Source organism: Camelina sativa, chromosome 3, assembly GCF_000633955.1.
Source record: "Camelina sativa cultivar DH55 chromosome 3, Cs, whole genome shotgun sequence".
In the NCBI taxonomy this organism is placed as follows: domain Eukaryota; kingdom Viridiplantae; phylum Streptophyta; class Magnoliopsida; order Brassicales; family Brassicaceae; genus Camelina; species Camelina sativa.
Window position 1 is genome coordinate 22,503,459 of NC_025687.1, and position 26,612 is coordinate 22,530,070.

Sequence of the window (26,612 nt, forward strand, 5' to 3'; positions counted from 1 at the left end):
GTCATTGACTGAGACTAAGTTGAGTCTGAGGTATATGGGTCTGTTCAGAGTGTTTGAGCGAGTTGGACCAGTGGCATATAGACTGGAGTTACCTAAGGTTATGCGAGCATTCCATAAGGTTTTCCATGTGTCTATGTTGCGGAAGTGTCTCCGTGAGGACGATCAGTTTTTGGCTAAAGATTCCTGAGGATCTTCAGCCTAACATGACTTTGGAGGCAAGACCAGTGAGGGTTCTCAAGAGGAGGATCAAGGAACTTCGGAAGAAGAAGATTCCTTTGATGACAGTCCTTTGGGACTGTGATGGTGTTGAGGAGCAGACTTGGGAGCCAGAGGCGAGGATGAAGGCAAGGTTCAAGAAGTGGTTCGAAAAGCAGGTCGTGACTTGAACTTATCTGGCCTGGTCCCAGTTGTAGTCCATGGCTGGAGCGGGAATGGAGTATTCCAGCCCAACTCTCTTGTTTACTTGGTCGCTTGCGGTGCTCGGGGTACAGAATTCCCGTGAGGCGGTGGTTTGAGGAAAGTTTCCTGAAATATAAGTTTTTATAAGTGGAAAGTTTCCAGAAGTGGAAAGTCGAAAAATGGAAAGTTTTATGTGAATTAGAATTTGTCCATTTTTAGTGGAGGGAAGCCTTTGTGGCGGGCTGTTTAGCCAATTGTGTGGCCTTTGTGGCGGACTGTTTAGCCAGAGTGCCTGTTTAGGCGGTCCTTCAGGACAGAAGGTCTTTGTGACGGTCCTTCGGGACAAATGGTCTTTGTGACGGTCCTTCGGGACAGATGGTATTTGTGAAGGTCCTTCGGGACGAGTGGCATTGGTGGCGGTCCTGTTTAGGACATTTGTTTGGCCTTCGTGGCGGTCCTGTTTAGGACATTTGTTTAGCCTTGGTGGCGATCCTGTTTAGGACATTTGTTTGGCTTTTGTGGCGGCCCGTGGGGCAGTGAGATGATCCTTGTGTGGTCATGAGGTATTCCAGTGAGGGAATATGTGGTTGGTAGGACATTGTGTTATCTTACGCGAGCCACGGGAAGGAAACCTGGATAGGGATAGGTCTCAGACGTGTTCAGAATTGTTTGCTCGCGACACTTGGGGGACTTTGGTCCTCCTATTACCGTCATATTCTAAGACTTTGTGGCCTGAGAGTATGATTGGTATATCGACTTCGGATGACGCTCCGGGGGCGCGTTGTAGGGTGGTAACCCAAGAGACGAGTGTTGGAATCCCTTATATATATTATGGCATGCGGACTTAGGCCCGATGAGGAGCCAATATTATGGCATGCATGCTTCGGTCTGATGAGGAGCCAATAGAAAACTCAAGGTTTAGGCCTGTGAGTAAAAAGGAGAGTCCAAACGTCGAGAGCAAATGATGCCTGGAGCGTGAGTCTATCGCCTAGAGGTGACTTTTCGTATGTCGGTCGGAGGAGTGTGGGCCGTGGAGACGGTAGCACGGGGGTACTTGACNCGAGAAGTTATGTCGATAGGAGGAGGAGAGATAGAGTGTACCTCAAGATAGCCATGTTGCGGGGTCCGAACATGTCATTGACTGAGACTAAGTTGAGTNTTTCGGCTAATGGTATTATTTTGGTGCATGGGCGGATCTGTGTGCCCAAGGATGAGGAGTATAGGCAGGATATTCTGAGAGAGGCTCATGCTAGCATGTTCTCCATTCATTCAGGAGCGACTAAGATGTACCGAGATCTCAAGAGATACTATCACTAGGTCGGGATGAAGAAGGACATGGGTAGTTGGGTTGCGAGGTGCGATGTGTGTCAGCTAGTGAAGGTTGAGCATCATGTACCAGCTGGTTTGCTGAAGAGTCTTCCCATTCCAGAGTGGAAGTGGGATATGATTACTATGGACTTCGTGGTGGGTTTGCCAGTGTCCAGGACGTTTGATGCTATTTGGGTCATTGTGGACCGGTTGACTAAGTCGGCACATTTTCTGGCCATTAAGAAGACTGATGGAGCAGCGGTCTTGGCTAAGAAGTATGTGAAGGAGATAGTCAGGTTGCATGGGGTGACAGCGAGTATTGTGTCTAATAGGGATTCTAAGTTCACTTCGGTGTTCTGGAGGTCATTTTAGGCAGAGATGGGCACTAAGGTGCATATGAGTACAACTTATCATCCCCAGACAGACGGACAGTCAGAGAGGACGATGCAGACGTTGGAGGATTTGCTGAGGATGTGTGTGTTGGATTGGGATGGCCATTGGGCAGATCATTTGAGCTTGGTAGAGTTTGCTTACAACAACAGTTACCAGGCGAGTATCAGGATGACACCTTATAAAGCTTTGTATGGGAGGCTGTGTCGTACATCGTTATGCTGGACTCAGGTGGGGGAGAGGAGCATGTACGGGGCAGATTTTGTTCAGGAGACCTCGGAGAAGATTCGGGTTCTCAAGCTGAACATGAAGGAAGCTCAGGATTGGCCGAGAAGTTATGTCGATAGGAGGAGGAGAGATAGAGTGTACCTCAAGATAGCCATGTTGCGGGGTCCGAACATGTCATTGACTGAGACTAAGTTGAGTCTGAGGTATATGGGTCTGTTCAGAGTGTTTGAGCGAGTTGGACCAGTGGCATATAGACTGGAGTTACCTAAGGTTATGCGAGCATTCCATAAGGTTTTCCATGTGTCTATGTTGCGGAAGTGTCTCCGTGAGGACGATCAGTTTTTGGCTAAAGATTCCTGAGGATCTTCAGCCTAACATGACTTTGGAGGCAAGACCAGTGAGGGTTCTCAAGAGGAGGATCAAGGAACTTCGGAAGAAGAAGATTCCTTTGATGACAGTGCTTTGGGACTGTGATGGTGTTGAGGAGCAGACTTGGGAGCCAGAGGCGAGGATGAAGGCAAGGTTCAAGAAGTGGTTCGAAAAGCAGGTCGTGACTTGAACTTATCTGGCCTGGTCCCAGTTGTAGTCCATGGCTGGAGCGGGAATGGAGTATTCCAGCCCAACTCTCTTGTTTACTTGGTCGCTTGCGGTGCTCGGGGTACAGAATTCCCGTGAGGCGGTGGTTTGAGGAAAGTTTCCTGAAATATAAGTTTTTATAAGTGGAAAGTTTCCAGAAGTGGAAAGTCGAAAAATGGAAAGTTTTATGTGAATTAGAATTTGTCCATTTTTAGTGGAGGGAAGCCTTTGTGGCGGGCTGTTTAGTCGTGTGTGGCCTTTGTGGCGGGCTGTTTAGCCATTGTGTGCCCTTTGTGGCTGGCAGTTTAGCCGTGTGTGGCCTTTGTGGCGGGCTGTTTAGCCATTGTGTGGCCTTTGTGGCGGGCTGTTTAGCCAATTGTGTGGCCTTTGTGGCGGACTGTTTAGCCAGAGTGCCTGTTTAGGCGGTCCTTCAGGACAGAAGGTCTTTGTGACGGTCCTTCGGGACAAATGGTCTTTGTGACGGTCCTTCGGGACAGATGGTATTTGTGAAGGTCCTTCGGGACGAGTGGCATTGGTGGCGGTCCTGTTTAGGACATTTGTTTGGCCTTCGTGGCGGTCCTGTTTAGGACATTTGTTTAGCCTTGGTGGCGATCCTGTTTAGGACATTTGTTTGGCTTTTGTGGCGGCCCGTGGGGCAGTGAGATGATCCTTGTGTGGTCATGAGGTATTCCAGTGAGGGAATATGTGGTTGGTAGGACATTGTGTTATCTTACGCGAGCCACGGGAAGGAAACCTGGATAGGGATAGGTCTCAGACGTGTTCAGAATTGTTTGCTCGCGACACTTGGGGGACTTTGGTCCTCCTATTACCGTCATATTCTAAGACTTTGTGGCCTGAGAGTATGATTGGTATATCGACTTCGGATGACGCTCCGGGGGCGCGTTGTAGGGTGGTAACCCAAGAGACGAGTGTTGGAATCCCTTATATATATTATGGCATGCGGACTTAGGCCCGATGAGGAGCCAATATTATGGCATGCATGCTTCGGTCTGATGAGGAGCCAATAGAAAACTCAAGGTTTAGGCCTGTGAGTAAAAAGGAGAGTCCAAACGTCGAGAGCAAATGATGCCTGGAGCGTGAGTCTATCGCCTAGAGGTGACTTTTCGTATGTCGGTCGGAGGAGTGTGGGCCGTGGAGACGGTAGCACGGGGGTACTTGACTGAGTGTTGTTCAAGATTCGAGGACGAATCTAAATTGGTTGGGGAGAATTATAACATCCGCAAACCGGAATCCCGGTTTGGGATGTGCTTCGATCGATGCTGGAGGAGCATCGGTCGATGCAGGTCAATTTCCTGCGTTTTGACTTAAGTTAAACGCTGCGTTTTGGGCAAAGAGAAAAGGGGAAACACCCTTAAGTCATTCTTTTGTCTCATTAGACGACTTTAGCCATTTTTGAGAGAAAAGAGAAGAGAGAAGAGGTTCTTGAGAGTTCTTGAGGTTTTTGGGAGATTTGAGGCTGTTCCTATAGAGATCTGTAGCTGAGATCGTTTTAGGAGCTTCCTAGGAGCGTTGTTTTGCTTGTTGGTGGTTCAGAATCTTGTGTGGCAAAGGTAAGTGCATGGCCATGCCTTATCTAAGCTGGAGATTACTCTGATCTGTTTGTTTCTGTGTTGTTAGGCTTGTTAGAATGTTGTTTGAGGCGTTAGGAAGCTTTCTTGTGGCTTGGGTTTGATTCTTGTGGTTGCAGGAACAAAGATCCGGCAAGAAGCTTCGGGGTAAACGATGCTTGGCATGTGCATCGGTCGATGCACTATGTGCGTCGGTCGATGCTAGTGCGAGGACGGCGCGGATTGACCTAGGAGGATTGGTTGATGCCATGTGGAGGCGTCGGTCGATGTGATTAGGGTTTCCACGTGATGTCGAACATGCGTCGATCGATGCAAGTGGAAGCATCGGTCGATGCAAGTAAACCTTGTGTCGATCGATGCATACCTTGTGTTGGTCGATGTTGGTCCCTGATGGTGTCGGTCGATGCAAGCTTTTTGTCGATCGATGCAGAGCCTGGTTTATTTGTTGATTGTTGTTTGATGGTTAGAGTATCTCTATTGTTTGTGTGTATAGCCCAGTAGATGGGAGGATTGCCTTACTGAGTGTTTATAAAACACTCATGCATTGCAATTTGTGTTTGTGGTGCAGGTAAAAGCAAAGTGTGATCGTGGAATCAAGGCAATGAAGAGGAGGATGTTCTAGTGGTTCGCTTGGTTGTCTGGCTTTTGTTAGTTTGCTAGAGTTAAGTCCTAGAATGTTGTTTAGGATTGCTGGTTCTCTGGTTTATGCTGTTTGGATCATTAGTTTATGATTTGGAATTAATGTTGGTTATTGGTTATCATTTATTGGATTATTTATTGGATATTGGTATCTGTTATTTCTGATGTTGGTTGTGTTTGAGGTTAGGTGGCTAGTGGGTATGGGACCAATAGCTGTAGTGTATTTATTATTATTATTTATTAATTAAAAAAAAAACGGGTTAGGTCGTTTCAGGTGTGTCCAGCAACACACAAACATGAGCTCTCTTGATTCTCTTCAAGAGACTTGATTCTCTACTCAATGATAACTCGCTTAGCTCCAATGTTAGACTGGAGTAATGGGACAAGAAGTCTAGTGAACTCTTTAGATAGAGTGTCTCCCAAGGTATCAAATCGATTACCAATTTCTTCCATTTTGATTTCGGTTTTCTTAGCTCTTTCTTCATACTCCTCCATATGGTTGCATAGGTCGAGGGTCGTGTTAAGAATGGCTTTGGAATTGTTATAGCAATGGCTCTCCAAAGTGTTAATCTTCATGTTGCAATCGCTAATCTCCTTAGCATTTTCTCTTATCTCCTTTGAATGTTGATTCTGTTCTTCTTCAAGACAATGGAGCTTCCTCTCAATGGCTTCAGCAGTTTTATAACTTTCCTCCTCTATTCTTTTAACTTCAACAGCAATATCATCCATTCTTCCCGAAAGATCAGATTGGATTTTGTCAAGATTTCCATGTAGCATCTTCATAGTCTCATCTAGAGAGTCTGTCATCCGACTTATAAAGTTCAGCATCATTTCTTCTTCAGCTTTTTGCTGTGTAGACTCGTGATAGTTGTCTTGGTAGACTTGGTGTGGAAGTCGGAAAGGATCTCGGTATGAGCGGTTTAAATTGGTTTTGACTCTCCTTGGATAGGGTCTTTGAAAACGACTTGGACGGTGACTTGGGACAGGTTCCCAGTCTTCATAAACTTCAAATGGTGCTGGAGATGGTCGAGTTCTAGGGTTACCTCGGTAGAAAGCTTCCTCTTGGTGTTGAAATCGTCAAAAATTGTAGTTTTTGGGAACTTCTTCACTAGGGATCTGATATGTCATGCAACAGTAGAATTCTTTGAGCTCTTCTTCTCCATCTTCTTTAGTAGATGATGGATCATAGGACTCATCATTCTCTCTTGGCAAATCTTCATATTGGTTCTCCTTAGCATTTTCTTCAAAAATAAGCATCTCCTCCATCGATTTGATAATATTCGCCTCTAGTCCACTCCTTGGACTTGTTAGGATCGGTTGGATACTCAAGTGAGGCTCCATATTCTTCTTCAACATCAGTAGGTTGAAAGACTTGATCGTAACTCCAGTTGTTGCGTTCATCTAGGTTGTTGAATAAGGTTTGTAAGGCTTCAACCTTCCATTCTAAGCGGCTCTCGATGGTGTCAATGGTATAACCCATATTGATAATCTTCGTCCTATCATCATCAATATACTCCATGTGATTTAAAACTTGATTGATGACAGCATTGATTTGTTCCTCCAAGCGTGTAACGTTCTTGGTGATAATCTCGAGTTTAGCTCCAAACTCAATGCTCATCTTATCCAATTTTGCATTAAGAACTTTATCAGCCTCCTCTTGACTTGATATAAGTTCATCCATCATCTTCATGAGCTTGTCTTCATTGTAAGAGCTCCTTGAAGTGATTGGCCGTTTCAAAGCATGGCATGTTCGTGTGGTACGGCGTGTAAGAGTGGTTAGTGGGCAGTAAGCTGGTCCCATAGGTGCTCGGCCTTGAGGTGGTCGAGTGAAAGAACTGCGACAAGGTCGCCTAAGTAATGGTACAACGGATGGTCGAGAGTGGCCAATGTGTGAACCGTGCAGCGAGTGAGCTTGCGGACCGGATGGGTCTCCGTCCGTGGCTCGATAATGTGACATGAGCTCAGCAATAGTAAAATTCTCAAAATCTCCTAGGAGAGCGTCGAGGTTCATACTCAAGGTCTCATGAAACAATGAAAAACAAAAAGAAAAATTAAAAGTAAGGTGTCCTAGACGTTACTCTAGTTCCTAGACTCTTGTAAACAACAATCTCTCCCCGGCAACAGCGCCAAAAAGCTTGATGTGCGTGGTTTTTATCACTTCAAATCTTTTACCTTAAAAGACCACACAACTGCTGCAAGTGCACAGCTAATCGGTTGTAGTATTTAAGGATCGATCCCACAGAGAGAGAGTTGTTCGTTAGAGAATCCGTCGGAAGAGATGTAAGGCTAGGACTCAATAAAAATGGGGTTTTGGTTGTCACAGTCGTAGTAAGCAATAAACGTAAGTAAAAATGCAAGTAAAATAAATAAAACAAGCGTTGGGCATCAAGGGGAATCGCAGGGGTTTGATGATCTATCTATCTAGGAAAGTTTAGGATTAATTTGTTTATCTAAAACTCGGACTACGAAACACGAATGAACCGTTAACTTATAGTTCACAAGCTAACCGTCTAAGATCACTATACTCCGTTACTCAACTGTCGCAGGCAACGACGCATAGATCAAAGCATTTCAAACATGTTCGATTCTAATCCATGAGATTCCATAGGTAAGGGGTATGTGCTTCCTATGACTCCTCACACATCTAAGAAAGGTCAAGCACACATGCAAGCTTTTGGCAAAGCACACACACTTACTGCACCATTGAGGCTAACTTAAAGCATTAAGCAAAGACTTAGAATTAACTTAAAGCATTAATCTAACAAACCCTAAAAATTACCACATAAACTAAGATCATCTCCCCCTTTGATTATCCCTTTAAACCCAACTAGAAAACTACTCTACATGTTTAAGGGAATCATCAAAGCAAGATTTAAATAATTCATAAACATAAAAGAATAAATAGAGAAAAGGGATTTAAATATTACTTCAATGATTGTCAAACAAAGTTGTAAGGATCTTCTTCCTTTAGAAACAAAGAACAAAGCAAATAGAATAGAAAGAGTTGGTTGATCTCAAAGCTTCAAAGAGAGGGACGAGAGAGAAGGGTCTGGACGTCGGCTGCTCCTCTGGTCGTGTCTCTTGGCTCCTCCAATGAATGCACACTCTGGTACTTTTTTGTCACACTTCAAACCCTTGGGCTTAGAAGATTATTTATAGGGTTTTGTCTAGGTTTAGGGTTTTGTAAGGGTAGAAACGTCTTCTCTTGTTAAGTGCATGGCAAGAGGCGGTGTAGGAATGTTCTAGAACGTGGTGAATACTTGGACTGGGCCGCCGTGGTGGTCGCTGGTCAGACCTTCAATAAAAGCCCATTAGCTGAATGGTTCTCCTTACGTCGGTTTATAACATGTCTCGGTAAATCGGGCATAACTTCCTGGTGAGTGAACGGATTGACTTGATTCTACTTCGAAGTGAAATATGACTCTCTCAGCTTTGCATAGACACCAATTACGTCGAAATGTGAGTTGTAGACGTTCTTCAAAAGTTTCCCTTACTATAAAGCTCTGAATCTGTCCTTAAACGTATTTTCCTTGTCTTTTGGTCATTTTTGCTATAAAACCTGTAAAACCTTCTTGAAACCTAAAATACTTGATAATAGACATTAAAGCCTTGATATCATACTAAACTCTTCCTAAATGCATACTAAAACTATAGCTAAAATGGGTAAAATAATGATATTATCAAAAGTCTAGTGTTGTACAAGTTGTCTTGATACATCGCTAGTACTCTTACCCATTGAGATTCAGGTGTTTTGTTCTGATTATCTAAGGTGGCTATGTGTCTAGAAGTGTCAAGTGTCTTGGTCATTTCTAGTCTTGTTTGCATGATTTTTTGCCTGCTTGTTAACGCTTCCGCATTGCGTGTTTGTTTTTTGTTTTTTGGGGGTAGTTGGGTGGGGAGATTGCATGTTAGAGGGTTACCCAACTCATAACGTAATCTTTGATTAATCATTCCTCTCCAATAATGTTTTTGTCTTGCAGGGAAGACTAAGTGGGTAGATTTGGACAGCTAGGAAACCGGATAGGATGTTTTATGCTGTATTTTGTAAAACAAATCCTATGTTTTCCTTTGACATGTTTTCTTCAAAATGGATCCAACTGTTTTACTTGAGTATTTTTGTTTTGAATTGTAAACATTATACTTAAGTAATAAATCGGGATATTTTCATATATATATTCGGACAAGTGGAAATGGTACATGGCCTAGTCCGGGCCAGCACAACGTCGCGTGCATCCCAAGGGTAGAAAAGCCTAAGGAACGTACGTAATGGGTAGGCATCGGCCAGTGAACTGGCTGAGAAACCTAATTTGTTGGTGGAACCTCGGCCGGATCGCAGGCAGTTGTACTCTTCGTGACGTCTTCCGGACTGGTCCGCGTTTTGTCCTGCCATAGGGACAGTTCGGGGGCGTTACAAGATATCCTTATCTGAAGTGAAAATAATAATGACCAATGATTAATTTAAATCATATCATGAAACTTTCAACCAGTAGATCCATCATGACTTAGTTAGTTGTTGATATTGAATGTTATGATAAATGTAACGTTTAATTTACACAATACTTCCTCTGTTCTGAATTATAAGATATTGGATAAGGATCCGTCCGACGTGCGGGTTTAAAATTTTGTAAATAAAATTAAATTAACAAAAATATATTAAATTTTTCTTTTTGCTATATAATATAGTAATTTATATCCATTTACAAAAATCTTATGTATGTTACCATTAAAAATGTTTTTTACACCTAAGTATATTGTATATTACAAATATATTCTTAACCACCACCTAGAAAATATCTATATGAGCACATTAAGCCAACTACTATATGTTTTTTTACTTTCACTTTTGCATAGCTTTTTTAATCACTAAAATTATTGGATCAAAAAATATTTTTAAGAAAAAATATATTATATAGTATACTAATCAATGATGTATTATCACAATTGTGTATGACCAATCATAGAGAGAATCTCGGCTCCGCTCTCCTCCCTTATGGTGAGAACCATACGTCATACCTCCTCCACTATGGAGAGATTCCACCTTCCTCCCTTGGGGAGATAACCTTGTCCCCAACCTGCTACATGATAGAGGGAACTCAATTTATATGTAAAATCTGATATCACAATTTTTTTAGATGATGTTTTACCACAACTCTTAGAATTATTATAGGAATTTGCAATACACGTCAAAACAAAAAGAAAAGTGAGCAACATGGTCACTGTTATTAGTCTACTTTGCAAGTAATAGCGAGAGTGTTGGGGCGACAACGTTATGATGCAATGCGTAGAGAAACCAAGAGCCCTCTTTTCTGTTTCAATATTTTGGCTTATTTATGGAGCGTTGATGCTTTGATGGTAAGTTTGTTACTTAAATTAGATAACTTGTTCGCTTTCAATCTCTTGTGGCAAAACAGGCAGCAAAGCGTATAAACATTTAACTGTCCATAGGTCTTAGTCGAAAAGAAGAAGAAACAGAGTAAGCGACTGTTGGAAGGAATAAGAACATAATAGAAAGTTTTATTAAACTGAAGCTTGCTATCTTCCTGTTTTACAACAACAGACTTATATACAAGTCTTACGGTCATAACCGTACGTGACGTTACCAATGATTGTGTCTTAGTCGAAAAGTCACGACTCTTACATAAACACCTCTTCACGTTTCTTCATACACACCTAATGACTCAACAAACATATTAAATTATATAATTCTATAACATAATTAGATCAAACTTACAGTGTTCCCATCCTGCTTGGATTTAGTCCGTCTAACATTAAATTATATAATTCTCTCTCATATCTCGTACAAAAACTTCTCAAACAGTTTCATGTGTTCAGATTGGAGGGAAATGGCCAAGGATAAGCTGCCGCATCATCTGTAGGACTTGGTAGCAAAAAAGACAAACCCTCAAATGCAATTGCGCCAGGTCCCATAAATAGGGGACGACCCCAACCAAAGTCTGCATCACAGATGGGTAATTTGGCCCAGCTTGTGATTCCCAAATTTGGGCATTTGTAGGTATGTGCACCGCGGACCAGTGCTGACAGATCAGGTTGCATCTCCAGGTAGTCAAGAGCAGACCTCAAATACACATCATCCATGAGAACTATAACGTTATGAATCATCCTTCCAGCATACCATGTTGGCTTTGAAAGAAGATCCCCAGCAACAGTCAGTGGTGTCACAGTGAATACCACATTGCCAAAGTAACCAGGGGGTAGCTGCGGGCGAAGTCTGGACCTTCCCTCAATTGCAATGTACAGCTTGGTCTCTTGGTCGTCTGGCAGTCCGCGCGCTTTGCCCACTGCTCTCTACACGTGGCCAGCCAAGGCCTCGTATGGGCTGTAGCTCACAGTGTTCCCATCCTGCTTGGATTTTTCCTTGAGAGAAAGAAGAAGCTCACGTGATATTTTGAAAATAGAGACAGTGGTATGTGATAGAGATGTGATGAGAAGAGAACATCTTAGTGTTTAGGAAATAATATATTGACTCTCATAATCATAAGCTTTAGGTTACATAGAATTATATAGTACAAGATTTTCCTAAACTATAATGATTGCAAGTACATAAATATATAAATAATAAATATAGTATACATTATTATTAATATTGTGATCTTCTAGATCTCTCTATACGCTCCTTCAAGCTCAAGGTGTCATGGAGGGAAGCCGAAGTGATGGCTTGAGATTGACCATAGATAACAATGTAATTGGTATGATTGAAGAAGCACTCGCTTAAACCATGTTATTAGACGGATATACCGTAAAAGCCTTGGAAGGCAAGAGGAAGCAAATAGCTTAGAGGAAGTCGTGAACGACTTAGAAACTTATGATCAAAGTTGGATCAGGAACAACATAATTAAGTCGTTGAGAAGCATATAGCTTAAAGAAGTAATGGTGACTTGACCAGATCAACTAAGATGGCATGCAGAAAGATGCAAAAAGGCACACATATGGAGGAGAGTCGAGAGGGGGCAGAGCTTTTCTTCGTTGGAAGGCGGCTCGGCTGTCACTTGGCCGAATCTTGGAGAGATCGTATCACCATCAGCATCTCCAGTGATGAAGATGGAAGATCTCGTGTTGGTGATATCATGAGGTGAGATAAGCTTGTCCCGTAGAAGACGAAGTCGGATGATGTTTTTTTTTTGTTTTTTTTTTTTGTTTTTTGAGAAAGTAGGGATAAAAAGAAAATCAAACAGATGGAGAAGCTCAATAGCTTAGGAAAGGTATGGGTTAAAGATTTTGATTGTTAGATCTAAACTCAAGCATAATCTGCTCTGATACCATGATAGAGATGTGATGAGAAGAGAACATCTTAGTGTTTAAGAAATAATATATTGACTCTCATAATCATAAGCTTTAGTTTACATAGAATTATATAGTACGAGACTTTCCTAAACTATAATGATTGCAAATACATAAATATATAAATAATAAATAATAAATATATTGTTATTAATATTGTGATCTTCTAGATCTCTCTATAGTATCATGAGGGCCTGGTTTGGAGGACGAAGGGATCCTCATAGTGGGGGAAGGATTATATTTAACATGATGAAAAGCAGGCTGAGGCGGGTCTCTAGCGTGGAGGAGGGTCCGATCAATGAAGGGTGGAATGGTAAGGTCAAGACCACGGGCCATGTCAGACCATGTACTGATAAAATGTAGAGGAGAGGAACCATCAGCCACATGGTGTTGCAAGCCAACCCCAAGGGAAGCTCCCCCACATTTAAAGAAGGTCACCTACTTCATCAAGGAACATAGGATCAAGCAAAACTAAATTAAAGAAAGACAATGTTAGAAACCTAGAACACAAGGCATCAATTTTTAACCTGCAAGACGAGGAGCGGTAAAGTTTGGACGCCGACGGAGTAATCGACATTGGGAATAAGCAGGCAGAGGGTGAGGGAAGGAGCGAAGTCCCCAAGATTGTCGATTGCAGAGGGAGTATCAGCGACGACAAAGAGAACACCGGCGCCATTGCAATCGATCTCGATACGACCATCATCGTCTTTCTTCAAGCGACCAGCCATGGGGTAAAAGGGGACGAGGGCCTTGGAAAGAGCGTCTTTGAGGACCTGAGGGTCAAAGAAGTAGACAGTGGGGCTGTGGTACTTAGCGATGATGAGGTCAACGTGGGAGTTCCAAAGATTAGTGACTGGGGTCTCGGCGGCAGGCCGGATAATGGTGGAATCTCGGATGTTAATTTTCTTAGTTACAAGATCAAACGCAAAAGAAGTTTATGTTTTGATGACTTTGATCCGAAAAATTGTGTGACAATGGAGGTATATATATAGTAAGTGGGTGGAACATATTATGATGCAGTTAAGATCAAAGAAAGAGAATATTCAGAAGACCGTTGGCAAATCTCTAGCCATATAAGAAAGGCCACATGGTTCTTTTGGATACACAGACTTCAATACCTTTTTTGCCGCCAATGCAGTTATGTCTCCCTTTTCCATCTAACTATCTTGATTCTTGAATGTCGCCGTTTTTCTTCTTTCCATCTCCCTCTTCTTGCCGACTATGAAATTAAATGTTTAGTTTAATCAAAATTAGAGGAGCACTAATTTGAAATTATTCGTTCTATTTCTGGTAAGTTGCAAAAGCACTTAGGGTAAATTAGAGAGATATAACATATGCAAGCTATCTACAAAGAGGTATTGTTTTGTTTGTATGATTAAGCTTCCGATTATTGCATGCGATGAATTATATATATACATCTATCCAACCATTTCTACAAAAGTACGAGCCAAACTTCAACTATAGCATAACTATGTTAATAGCTATCATCTAATGATATTAATGCACAATATTCTTGTAGTACATGTAGAGATATATGACATATGTGTCAATATTCTTGTAATCGCTATCGTTTCTATAATACAGCTTGTGTCATATATCTCTACATGTACGTTTCTATAATACAGCTTGTGTCATATATATCTATAATACAAGAATATGACGCAAGCTATCAACAAAAGTACGTTTCTGATACATATGGCGAAATGTTTGGTATATACAGCTTGTGTCATATTCTTGTAATACAGCTTGTGTCCTATATCTCTAGATGTACTATATCTCTACATATGTCATATAATACAGCTGAAATGACATATATTCTTGTAGTACATGTAGAGATATATGACACAAGCTGTATTATAGAGATATATGACACAAGCTGTATTATATACGTTTCTGATACATATGGAAAAATGTTTGGTATATACAGCTCGTGTCATATTCTTGTAATACCAAACATTTCGCCATATGTATCAGAAACGTACTTTTGTTGATAGCTTGCGTCATATCTCTATTATCCTGTACATTACGGTAGTATTATAGTCAACAATATCATAATTGTACACTAGAAATAGACTCGCGCATAGGGCGAGATATATTTAACTTTTTTTTGTTAATTATAATATACTGCGTACAGACCCGCATGTGATTGATTCCAAAAACTATATTTACTGTAAGGTTTGTAATATATTATGTACATGTAGAATTACATTTATATATATAATTATTTGTTAAATCATTTACCGTTCAAGTTTCATCCAGTTTGTGATTTTTGAAATAATAAAGGTTTCAGCATAGAATTAAGATTCACAAAACAACATACCCAAATATAACATTTACCAAATTAGTGATTAATCAGAATTTTATAAAACTTGTAAATTATGAAACGGATAAAAGCCATCAAAAAGATTAAAACTTCTCGAAACGAATGACCTAAACTCTTAAGCGGGTTAAACCCGTCCCGGTAGCCTTACTCCATAAGGGGTATAATATTTCTTTATCTATAAAAATCCGTCCCTCAAAATCTTTAAGAAATAATATTAAAATATAATAAGATTAATTTTTTTTTAATATGTTAATTTTGAAATGAAAAAATCTTTAATATACGTTAGTCTTATATATCAGAAATTTATTATATGGAAAACTTAAAATTAGGATTTGCGTAAGTTTAAATATTTTCTAGTTTAAAATAAATTTAAGATGCCGTCAAATTGTTTTTTAAAGATTTACCAATATCTACTATTCAAACTTAATTTCAAGTTTTTTTTGGTCAAAAAAATTTAAACAATAAGAAATAATAGTATTATTTATATTTTGAAAATATGATCTAACTATATATTTTTTCATCTCATGTTATAATTTTTTATTATATTATAATACATAGGTTTTGAAAATAATTTTGAAAACATGTAGGGGATAATATTTATTAATATTTTAATAATATTTACCAATTTTAGAATTTATAGGAACAAAATATTGTGTTTATAAATAAGTTGAATAGTAATGGAAGTTTTATGTATATTATAGAATATTAAGGGCAAGTAATACATTAGGCACAAAGCTCTCTGGCGACGACACATCAGTTTTTCTTTAAAAATGTTTATCTTTTGATATATAGGGGATATTAAATTTTGAAATATATTTTTGAAATAGACATTTTATGAAAATTTTGTTTTTAAAATGTTTATTATGTGTTCCTTTATATATATATATATATATATATACGGTTCTTAAAGTTTTGACGTAAAATAAAATAAACAAAACATATCAGAAATATTTTTGATTAAAGTAATTAAAACCCTCAAAGTTCTGTTGTTTCGGATTTTATTATTTTGTGATAAATTGTTAGGTTCTTAGAGCATCTCCAACCCCACTCTATTTTAAAGTCAATACTCTATTATAGAGTAACATTTACTCCAACTCTACTCTATATCTTACTATAATCTAGAGTAAATGGTAGGATTACTTTATATTCAATTTTATTTTTTACACTAACTCTATTTTAGACTCAAAAATAGAGCGATACATTGAAAAAAAACTATGCTCTATTTTAGAGTAAAAAATAGAATATATATTGGAAATAGTCTTACCACACATGAAGTTTGTGTAGAGACCATATATTAGACATTCAAAATGAAAATAGTTTGCAAATATTACCAGATAAATCTCATCTTTCCCTACATCTTTTCTAAAGCTTTAATTTATGGATGCCATTAAAACTTATATGATGGTTCGCTAGATCTCTATAATCAAAAAATTATTCTGAAACTCAGTAACCATGAATATAAATAAATAAAAATTATGTTTTAGTCTCAATCGTAAAGAAAAACAATTGATAATATTGATCTTTTTGCTTTTACAAATATATATATATATATATATATATATATATATTCTTTTAACTCAATCTTAATATTTGATTTTCTTTTTAACTCCACAATATGTTGCTATTGTTTGATTTTCTTCAATTAGCCTCCTAACAAATTTCTAGTGAATTAGAAACTCTATATGAATGCTGAAAATATGTTATACTCCTATGATGATGGGTTATTTCTCGGTCCTTGACTATATTCTTATTCATTATGTTCTTTTAATTATCAAAGAAATGAACTCTCCGACCAATCAATAAACTAAGCTTCTGAAACCTGAATTTTCTCTCATACTAATGAGATTGTGAATCTAGGCAATATGTTTTACTCAGAGGATATACCAATGATTTTTAATAATTAATAAGTGTATTCCCGATTTACCATATGCTCTAGTGTTTACTCTCTAATCTCGTAATCACCCTTAATATAATTTTTGGAATAATGCATATTAAAATATGGCTCATGTTACAAAACTTTATGAAATATCTTATACTATATCTCGCATTAAATTATGAATAAAATTCATGAAAAAGTGTGTCAAATTAAATGTTTTTTAGATTCGATATATTATCTCTATTTTCTAATCATTTAAAAATAAATAGTATAATTACCTTTAAATTAATTTTGGAAACTATTGTTTTCTATTATTTCATGGGGTGATTAAGAAATTATATTATGATACCATTATGTTATTTTTTTTAGTACATACATTTTACAAATAGTCTACCAGTAACTTATAGAATAGTCAATACAATAATTTTATTTGAGTTTGTCTTTAATACAATATATGTGATTATTGAATACAATGTAATTTTTAAAATATATTAGAACATATTCTGTATTTTTAAATTAGTCTATCATAAATTAATTTGGTTTCAGTTTTTACTTTAAAAGTATTAAAACATTTTTTGTTTTAATTGGTTTGATTAGTAGTTTTATTTTTAGGTTACATGGTATATGCTTTCATTAGGAAATATATTATATGTTAAAACTAAAAGTTGGTAGAAATTGTTTTTTGTAACAATGTGAAAAAAAACTTTTAAACAAACTATACACAATATAAGTTAAAAAAACATGAATTAGATTAAAAAATATTTAATTTTAAATTAGTGAGAAAGATATTTGTCACAAATATAGAGCGACAAGTGTCGCACTGGTAGAGAAAATTAGAAAAAATCTTATTATATGTTAAAATTAAAAGTTGATAGAAACATATTTTTGTAACAACGTGAAAAAGAAAACTTTTAAGCAAACTATACACAGTATAAGATAAAAATAAAATAAAATAGATTAAAAAATATTTAGTTTTAAATTAGTAAAAAAGAAATGTGTCACAATAGAATGCCACGTGTCGCACTAGCAGAGAAAGTTAGAGAAAACCATTTCATATTATAAGATAGGATGCAGTGACGTATTTGACTATAGTAAATTAGTAGAGTTTATTCATTCACATGGATTTCTTTTTTCTTACCACTTCTTTTCTTATCCGTACGTACTATTGCATCTCTTCTCACTGAAGAATCTAAAGCTTGAATATTTTTGCTCTGTATTTCAGATATGCAATGACAGGAACGTTGAGCTCCAAGAGCGATGTGTACAGTTTTGGTGTTGTTCTGCTGGAGCTTCTGACGGGTCGTAAACCAGTAGATTATACCTTACCGCGTGGACAACAAAGTCTAGTGACATGGGTAATGTTTAGTGCATTCTTCTCTGCTTCTTATTCTGGCTTGCTGAATCGATAAGAGAGGCTTTTAATAAGACCAAATTCGTAATAAACTCATTTAGTCTGTTAAAAAATGACAAAAATGGGGTCAAAACCTCAAAGAAACTTAGATAATAAGCCCTCCTTAGGCCAAACTTAAGATGTCAAAACAACTTAAGACGCTGGAAGAAGCAAGAATTTTCTCCATATAGATTACTGCGACTCTAAATGTTCCCTAGAAATGAATTATTGTTAAAGATATTGTGTGTTGTCTCAGGTAACCCCTAAACTAAGTGAAGATAAAGTGAAGCAATGCGTTGATGCAAGACTACTCGGAGAGTACCCTCCCAAAGCTGTTGCCAAGGTATTAATCTCAAAATTGCTTTCCTCTCATTGTTTTATAAGAGCGTAGAAGTTTCAACTTTGAAGACTAGCTAGTTTATCTGAGTGCTAACATTAGAACCAAACTAGCGAAACCACAGTTCTCATGTTACCTTTTTCTTGCAAAACTTTTTGCTGTCCGTGTTCATCTACATGCATGACGATTGAACCATTTCATGAGTCTGATTTTATTTGACATTTGGTACGATATAATGATCAGCTTGCTGCGGTGGCTGCACCCTATGTGCAATATGAGGCAAATTTCAGATCAAACATGAGCATCGTGGTGAAGGCACTTCAACCTCTTTTAAACCCTCCTCGTTCTGCTCCTCAGACTCCTCATAGGAACCCCTATTGATCAGATAGATATTCAATCCCCATCTCATCTTATAATGATGATTAATCAAAGTGTGTTATACGTTTTTTTTTTCGTTTTGTGTGTAAATTTCTGGGACATTATCTCATTAACTCTTCACTCAAGTCCCACATTTGAAAAGCTATGTATGTCTCTATGTCATTATATGTTATGTTTAGTTTGTGAAGGAGGAAGAACCAAATTTTGTTTGTTTATCGTAAATTGATGACTTTAAATAGTTTATTTCTATATTCTGATACAACATTTTTATTTATTTAGACGATGTTTTGCCACAGGTCTTATGATTATAGAAATTTGTAATAGACGTCAAAACAAAGAGAAAATTACGTGAACGACATGCTCACTGTTATTAGTGTACTTTGCAAGAAAACAAAACAGTTAATAGCCATAATTGGAGATAAGAATCATCTGCAGTGTAATGGCGGCTGTTGGGGTGGCGACAACGTTACGATGCGATGCAGCACGTACGTCTAGAGAAACCAAGAGCTCTCTCGTCCCGTTTCAATACTTTGGCTTATTTATGGAGCGTTGATGGTTAGTATGTTTTTTAGTTTGATACATAAATTAGATAACTTGTTCACTTTCAATCTCTTGTGCCAAAACAGGCATCTGTACTTTCGGGACTGAACGGTTTTTTCCGGACTTTCTTGCTTAAGCCAGAAAATTATCAAGAGGTATATCGATTGAGCAGACAGAGATTTTGGTAACTTTCAGATGTTCAGAAGCAGCTTGTGTTTTCCGTGCTGTAAAAATCTTCAATTAACACGCTTGTGTTTTGCAGATGACCTTTTGGTATTCACAGAAGGGAAAAAAGCTCCATTGAGGAAATTTTAAAGATTTTTGAGCAGTTTGCAGATTTTTCGGGGTTGAAGATAAAGCAAAGTTCCAATATGACATAGTCCAGATGTTACAGACCATAAGCATGTGGTACCCCCCTCTACAACACAAGATAATGAATTGCGACAAGAAGCAAAATGGCCAATTTAGCTCAGCGAGGAGTATCCCTAGTAGGGGAAAAACGAGGGTTTTTTCTTCAGCGGCTAATCTCTTCTCATATGTCGTAGAAAAACTTCTGAAACAGTTTCATGTGTTCAGATTGGAGGGCAATGGCCAAGGATAAGCTGCCATCATTTGTAGGACTTGGTAGCACAAAAGACAAACCCTCATATGCAATTGCGCCAGGTCCCATATATATGGGACGACCCCAACCAAAGTCTGCATCATATATGGGTAATTTGGTCCAGCTCGTGATTCCTAAATTTGGGCATTTGTAGGTATGTGCACCGCGGACCAGTGATGACAGATCAGGCTGCAACTCTAAGTAGTCAAGAGCAGACCACAAATAGTTATCGTTCATGCGAACTATAGCATCATGAATCATCCCTGCAGCATACCATGTTGGCTTTGATAGAAGATCCCCTGCAACGGTCAATGGTGTCGCAGTGAATATTACATTGCCAAGGTAACCAGGGGGCAGCTGCGGCCGAAGTCTGGATCTTCCATCAATTGCAATGTAAAACTTGGTCTCTTGGTCGTCTTGAAGTCCGCGCGCTTTGCACACTGATCTCCACACGTGGCCAGCCAAGACCTCGTATGAGCTGTAGCTCATAGTGTTCCCATCCTGCTTGGATTTAGCCTTGAGAGCACAAAGCAGGTCATGTGATATTTTGAAAATAGAGACGGTGGTATCATCAGGGTCTGGCTTGGAGGACGGGATCTTCATAGTGGGGGAAGGCTGATATTCAACATGATCAAAAGCAGGCTGAGGCGGGTCCCTAGCCCGGAGGAGAGTTCGATCAATGAATGGTGGAACGGTAAGGTCAAGTCCACGGGCCATATCAGACCATGTATTGATAAAATGGAGAGCAGAGGAACCATCAGCCACGTGGTGTTGCAAGCCAACCCCAAGGGAAGCTCCCCCACATCTAAAGAAGGTCACCTACTTCATCAAGGAACAAGGATTAAAAGAAAGACAAAAGTAGAAACCGAAAACACAAGGCATCGATTATTAACCTGCAAGACGAGGAGCGGGAAAGTGTGGACGCCGGCGGAGTAATCAACATCGGGAATAAGCTGGCGGAGAGTGAGGGAAGGAGCGAAGTCTCCAAGATCGTCGATGACAGAGGGAGTATCGGCGACGACGAAGAGAACACCGGCGCCGTTGCAATCGATCTCGATACGACCATCATTGTCTCTCTTCAAACGACCAGCTATGGGGTAAAAGGGGACGAGGGCCTTGGAAAGAGCGTCCTTGAGGACCTGAGGGTCAAAGAAATTGGAGACGCCGGTGGGTCGGTAGAAATAGACACTAGGGGTGTGGAATCTAGGGATGATGAGGTCAACGTTGGAGTTCCAAAGATTAGTGACTGGGGTCTCGGCGGCAGGTCGGATAATGGTGGAATCTCGGATGTTTATTTTCATAGTTGCGTAGGGATTGTTACAAGCAAAAAAAAGTTTTATGCTATGACTTTGATCCGAGATTGAGTGAGAAGGGAGGTATATATATGTATAGTAAGTGGGTGGAATAACAAAATTATGATGCATATAAGGTCAGAGATAGAGTATACTCAGAAGACCGTTGGAACAACAACAACAAAAAGTGGGTGGAACAAAATTGTGATGCATATAAGGTCAGAGAAAGAGTATATTCAGAAGACCGTTGGCAAAATTCTAGCCATATAAAAAAGTAAGGAATTTTCGTAAGCCACATGGTTCTTTTGGATATACTTACTTCATTATTTATTATTTATATTTTTATTTTTCTTGCGGGCAATGCAATTATGTCTTTCATCTAGCTGTCTTGATGTCTCTCCCTTTTTCTCATCTTTCCATCTCCATCTTCTTGCCGACAATTATATTAGGGCATTTACAACTCGAGAACTCTTCCAGGTACTCAAAAAAAATATATATATAGAATTGACAGATGTAGGATTATTTTAAGTAACGTTTTTTCTGTAAGGAATTTGAGAATCGTTCTTCCTGCTTCTCTCTCTTTTATATTATTTTATTATTTTTTAATAAAAATTTTTTGTATGAGTAACTGGGTGAGTAACACCACTGTAAATGGTCTTAGAGCTTCTCCAATGGTGAGAATGCTATTTTGAGGTTTTTAAATTTTTTAAGATTATATTTTGTACTTTTTTAAAATAAGAACTTGTGAAAGAGTAATTAAAATTTTGCTCCTCCAATGATGAAGCTTTTTATTGGAGTTCTTAATTTTGAAAAAAATATTTTTCAAAAATAAAATATTTTAAGTAAAACATAATTACTTTAGAGACAAGCTTGTGCTTGACCGTGGTTTTGATCACAGTCTCGATCGAGCTGTGGCTAACCCCCATTGACTGGAGCAGACCTTGGTTCATCTCCATGAGTTCTTTTATACTCTCTTCTTTCTCTGTAACTGAGGTCTCGTCTTTAGATTGAATGATCGCAGCGAACTCTTTACTTATAGAACCCACTGCGTTGAACACCGAGTTCATCGCATCGGGATGTCTCACCGCTCTCTGTGACACATCAGAGACCAGAGCTTTTGTGTTCCGCCCGACTCTCAGTGGCATGTTGGACTGTCACCGAGTTATCTCGCCTGAGCAGAGATCCGAGGATTTGGAGTTGTACAGTTAGAACAAACCGTATGCAGTGACGGTGTTGTCTATCCCAGAAGGTTTCCCATGGATGATCTTTTCGCCTTCAAAAGCCCATTTATTTAGTAACTCAAGATTGGTAATACTATTACTTACTGGCTTTGACTAAAAACATAGAGAGTATAACATGAGCATTCAAAGTCTAGAACCCAAATCAGATGTGAACAATATAAACTCATGGATCACTAGCAGTTTGCGAGGGTTGGTTAGTTCTGGATCCAGTTAACTAGAGAAACAAGAACTGCTACAAAAAGCATAGAACTTTTGCTAATTAATCTCTATATCGATTCACTTATGACTTCATTCCAATAATTACAGGTTTGGTGATCTCAAAGGAGTAATAACAAAGGAAAAGCTTTTGAAAAGTGATCAGAATAACAAAGGAAACAGACAAGATGCACAACAAGAAACGATCTTTATCTATACATTTCCCAGATTCAAACAACTGATAATTGAACACAACCAACTCTGCAAATAAAATAATATAATAAGCCCTTTTGCTCCAAAACGTGGATCAGATCAAACGAGCATTATTATATAATTGGCTCATACGGATCTGCATTTGAACAAAGACTACACATTTAAACAAAGACTACACAAACGAGGTTTAAAGTGAGGGTGATGAGACCAATCTCCTACTCTCAAACAATGGACAAGACCGGTGGAAACAAACAATATATACCTAAACTCATCTTCAATCATGGATAATTTCATTAATCCTAAATTTAATCATGCCTATCACATAAATAAATTAGGATTTAGAAGAACCCTAATTTCCAGAATCAAATACCCAATACTCTAAACCTTAACTAAACACTAATTCATACAAACAGAAATAGAAACATACCATGACAAAGACAATTGTATAAGCTTTGATTTGGTGATTTGTGTAAAAGTTACAAATCCTATGTTATTCAATCATGGATTTTAAAAAGTCTCATGAAATCCATTGTTATTCAACTGATGATTTAAAAATCTACTTTAAAATCCACTATTATTCAAAACAGTTTGTGGATTTGGATTTTAATAAATTTTAGGGATTCTGGAGGATTTGTTTAGTTAAAAATACAGAAATACAAATCTCATGTTTTTAGGTGTGATTTGAAAGAATTTTACCATAAATCATATCAACTCCCCTAAAATCTATCAAAATTCCAAATTTTCTAAATCCCATCAAATCCTCCAAAATCATTATTTCAATACACCCCCTTAGAGTATATGCATTGGTGAGAGACTCAAACACTAATATAATATTGTGAAGAAAATTTTGAGAATTTTTTTTCAATTTTATGTGTCCATTGGTGAAAAACTCATTAGATTTCTCACTAGTATAATATTATTATTTTTATAGAATTTTATTTGAGTCTTTATTTTGTTATGTTTTAAATTATATTTTCAATAATAAAAATTTCTATGAATATATTTTAAACTTATTAAATTACTTATAAATATATTTAATTTTAATAATTAGGTATATTTTTTATTTCATATATCATATTACAAGATTTTTATAATATCAAAATAGATATATTTTTCATTTTTTTAAATCTTATAATTTGTTTCACAATATTATTTTTTTTTTCCAAATCTCAGAATTTATTTAATCATACTAATATTTTTAATTATATGAACTAATATTAATTTAAAATAATATGAATCTATAATTTAAAATTATGCATAATGGAACTTGTTAGATAGGTAATTTTATTTTATGATCTATAAAATACAAAAAAAAAAAAAACAACAAATAAACTATTTAGTTAAGATTTTATGGGTTTGTTTACTATAATAAAATTTGTCTACTTAAAAGTTGTCATGTGTCATTGTTGAATGCTGTTCATGGGTTTCTCAATATGGATTCTCACATTTTCTAATTAAAATATTATTTATTTATTTTTCGTCGAAAAGAAATTATATTGATGAATTCTGGTAGTCCAAATACAATTGTTTGTAAAACCAAATAGGAGGATGGAAACAGTCAAAATAGAGATTACAATGCAGACACCCATTTTTTGCAAGAAGATGTGCAACATGATTACCATCTCTTTTGGTAAAACTAAAAACAAGAGTATTGAATTATGATGCCCATAGTCTAATGTCCTGAATAATCCCGTCAATTGAGATCTCTGAATGTTGACTGTTAAGTATCTTATAAAGTAATTGACAGTCGTCTCCTTCAAACCAAACAAATGTGAAACCTTTGATCCATGTATGTTGCATAGCTGAAAATAGAGCTTTTTCTTCTGCTTCTAGAGGAGTTGTTGTTGTTCCTAGCCTTATGGATCCCCATCCTTTTGATATGCCATCTCCATTTCTTATAATCCAGCCTTCGGTGGCTTGGTTTGATTGTTGATTGAAGGCCGCATCATAGTTGCACTTATATAGAGTATCCAAAGGTCTTCTCCATTTGATTTCCTCATGCAATCGGTTTGTGGATGATGATGTGTTTTGCGTGTTGTTAAGAAGCAAATCCTGAACATCATTTTGAGCTCTCTGAACTAGTATCCTTGGTTGATCAGTAATACCTTCAAAAATAAACTTGTTCCTTGATTTCCAAAAATGCCATAGTAACCACAGAGGTAGGAACTGAGTTGTTGCATTGACATCATCTGTATAATCCATGTCTAAAAAAGCAGTAAGAATGGATTCACAGTCGTGAGTCGTATCCAAAAGAATCTCTATCGGAATATTAGCCAGTTCCCATGTTAGTCTTGCATGCCTGCAATGGAAGAGGATGGCTTCTTTTCTCTCTAATGGCGATCGCGAAGGCGATTTCCGATTTCTTAACCACCGACGACATAATCTTTCTATTTTTCAATATGGGAGTGTTTTTCCGACATTTCTACCGGTTACGGTTTGGATTCTGACGCTTGTTCTCTGCGACATTTAACTGTTAGCAGTTATTTATCCCCGATTTTGTCGAGGGATAACTGTCAAAGAAAACCGTCGTTGACAATCATATATAAATATGGTGGAATCCAGTCTTTGGTCTTCGCAATTCAAACAACCAACCTTGTCCCTATTACTCAAACACGATCTGTGTCTCCTAAAATGAGTGATAACATACAGAAGTCCTTGCAAAATCTCGAATTGGGTATCACCGATGCCCGAATTATCCTGCCACCTGAGTTGTGTGGGAGAGCAATTAATGAGAATCGTTTCTCGTTAATCGTCTGCGCTGTGAACCCGAAAAAAACAAAACCTGAGGGCGATTGTTCGCCAAATGCCAAAGATTTGGGGCTTCGCTGATGCGTGTCGGGGGAGGATTTTGGGCCATGGTAAAGCTCTCTTTATTTTCAAGACAGAGGAGGCACTAAACTTAGTCCTCCGCCGTGGTCCTTGGGCATTTAACGACTGGATGCTTACGGTTCACCGTTGGTACCCTAATATCTCTGAGGCGGAAACAAAGATCATTCCATTTTGGATCAAGGTACGAGGAATACTAATACAATTTCTAAATACCGCCATGGTTAATTACATAGGGAATCAACTGGGTCATGTTGCAAATGTTGACTTTGATGAAAACTCTAACTTGGTTGAGTTTGTGAGAATTTTTGTGAACTGGGATATCAATACTCCACTACGGTTCCAGAGAAACTTTCAATTTGGAGGTAACGATTTAAACACCATCCTGATGTTTAAAAACGAACGACTGCGCAATTTCTGCTCGAAGTGTGGTTCCCTTTCACATGATGCCAAAGAGTGTCCTCTGTTCTTTGTAAATGAGGCGAATGATGAGGACGATGGAGGCGATGATGGTTATGATCCGGGGGACTATGATCATCGTGATCATCATGATTACCAGAATCCTGATGGACCGGACTCACACACTAACACTCTTCAAACCATTTCACCGGATGGTGAGATTCTGGGTGTAGGACCATCCAATGCAAACGAGGAATTCATCATCACTGAATCAGAGGATATTTCCACACCGAGCATTTTTGAGGACACAAAGTTGATGGCTGAAAGACTTTGCTACATTTTCACTAAGTACGCAAAGGGTAAGGAGAAGGAGGCTTTGACACATTATCCACAGGATTTCATCGCAGCTGCTAGAGGAGGCAAAGTCACTCAAAAGAGAACTAGAGACTTCATGGAACAATACTACCAGCGTTGTGAGGCGGAAGAAGACCTGATGGCCCTTAACCTGTTTCATAAGAAGGCTCGAGTGGAATATGCAGGATCCTACAGTGGTACGAATTTGGACGGAGGCGC

At 38.2% G+C, this 26,612-nt stretch overlaps 1 protein-coding gene, 1 long non-coding RNA gene and 1 pseudogene across 3 annotated transcripts; 1 reads left to right on the top strand and 2 right to left on the bottom strand.

Moving 5' to 3' along the window:
- Positions 10,918 to 13,356, bottom strand: LOC104779208 (annotated as a pseudogene).
- On the bottom strand, positions 19,620 to 21,363 carry LOC104777737 (shikimate O-hydroxycinnamoyltransferase-like). The gene is made up of 2 exons (XM_010502044.2): positions 20,767 to 21,363; positions 19,620 to 20,692 (listed from the first exon to the last, which is right to left on the bottom strand). The coding sequence occupies exons 1-2, from the start codon at positions 21,295 to 21,297 to the stop codon at positions 19,805 to 19,807; spliced, it is 1,419 nt and encodes a 472-aa protein (XP_010500346.1). The 5' UTR covers positions 21,298 to 21,363; the 3' UTR covers positions 19,620 to 19,804.
- LOC104777736 lies at positions 21,410 to 22,902 on the top strand. 2 transcript variants are annotated; one of them, XR_766325.2, is made up of 2 exons: positions 21,410 to 21,642; positions 22,172 to 22,902. It is a non-coding gene; the product is annotated as an uncharacterized LOC104777736 (long non-coding RNA). The 2 variants fall into 2 exon arrangements; XR_766326.2 differs by having other exon boundaries at positions 22,205 to 22,902.

Excerpts from the sequence above, each read along its gene's own strand:
- LOC104777737 (XM_010502044.2), bottom strand. The coding sequence starts at position 21,297 with ATGCATCATAATTTTGTTATTCCACCCACTTACTATACATATATATAC. Across the intron at positions 20,693-20,766 it reads TCCCGCTCCTCGTCTTGCAG|GTGACCTTCTTTAGATGTGG; the intron begins GTTAATAATCGA and ends TTGATGAAGTAG.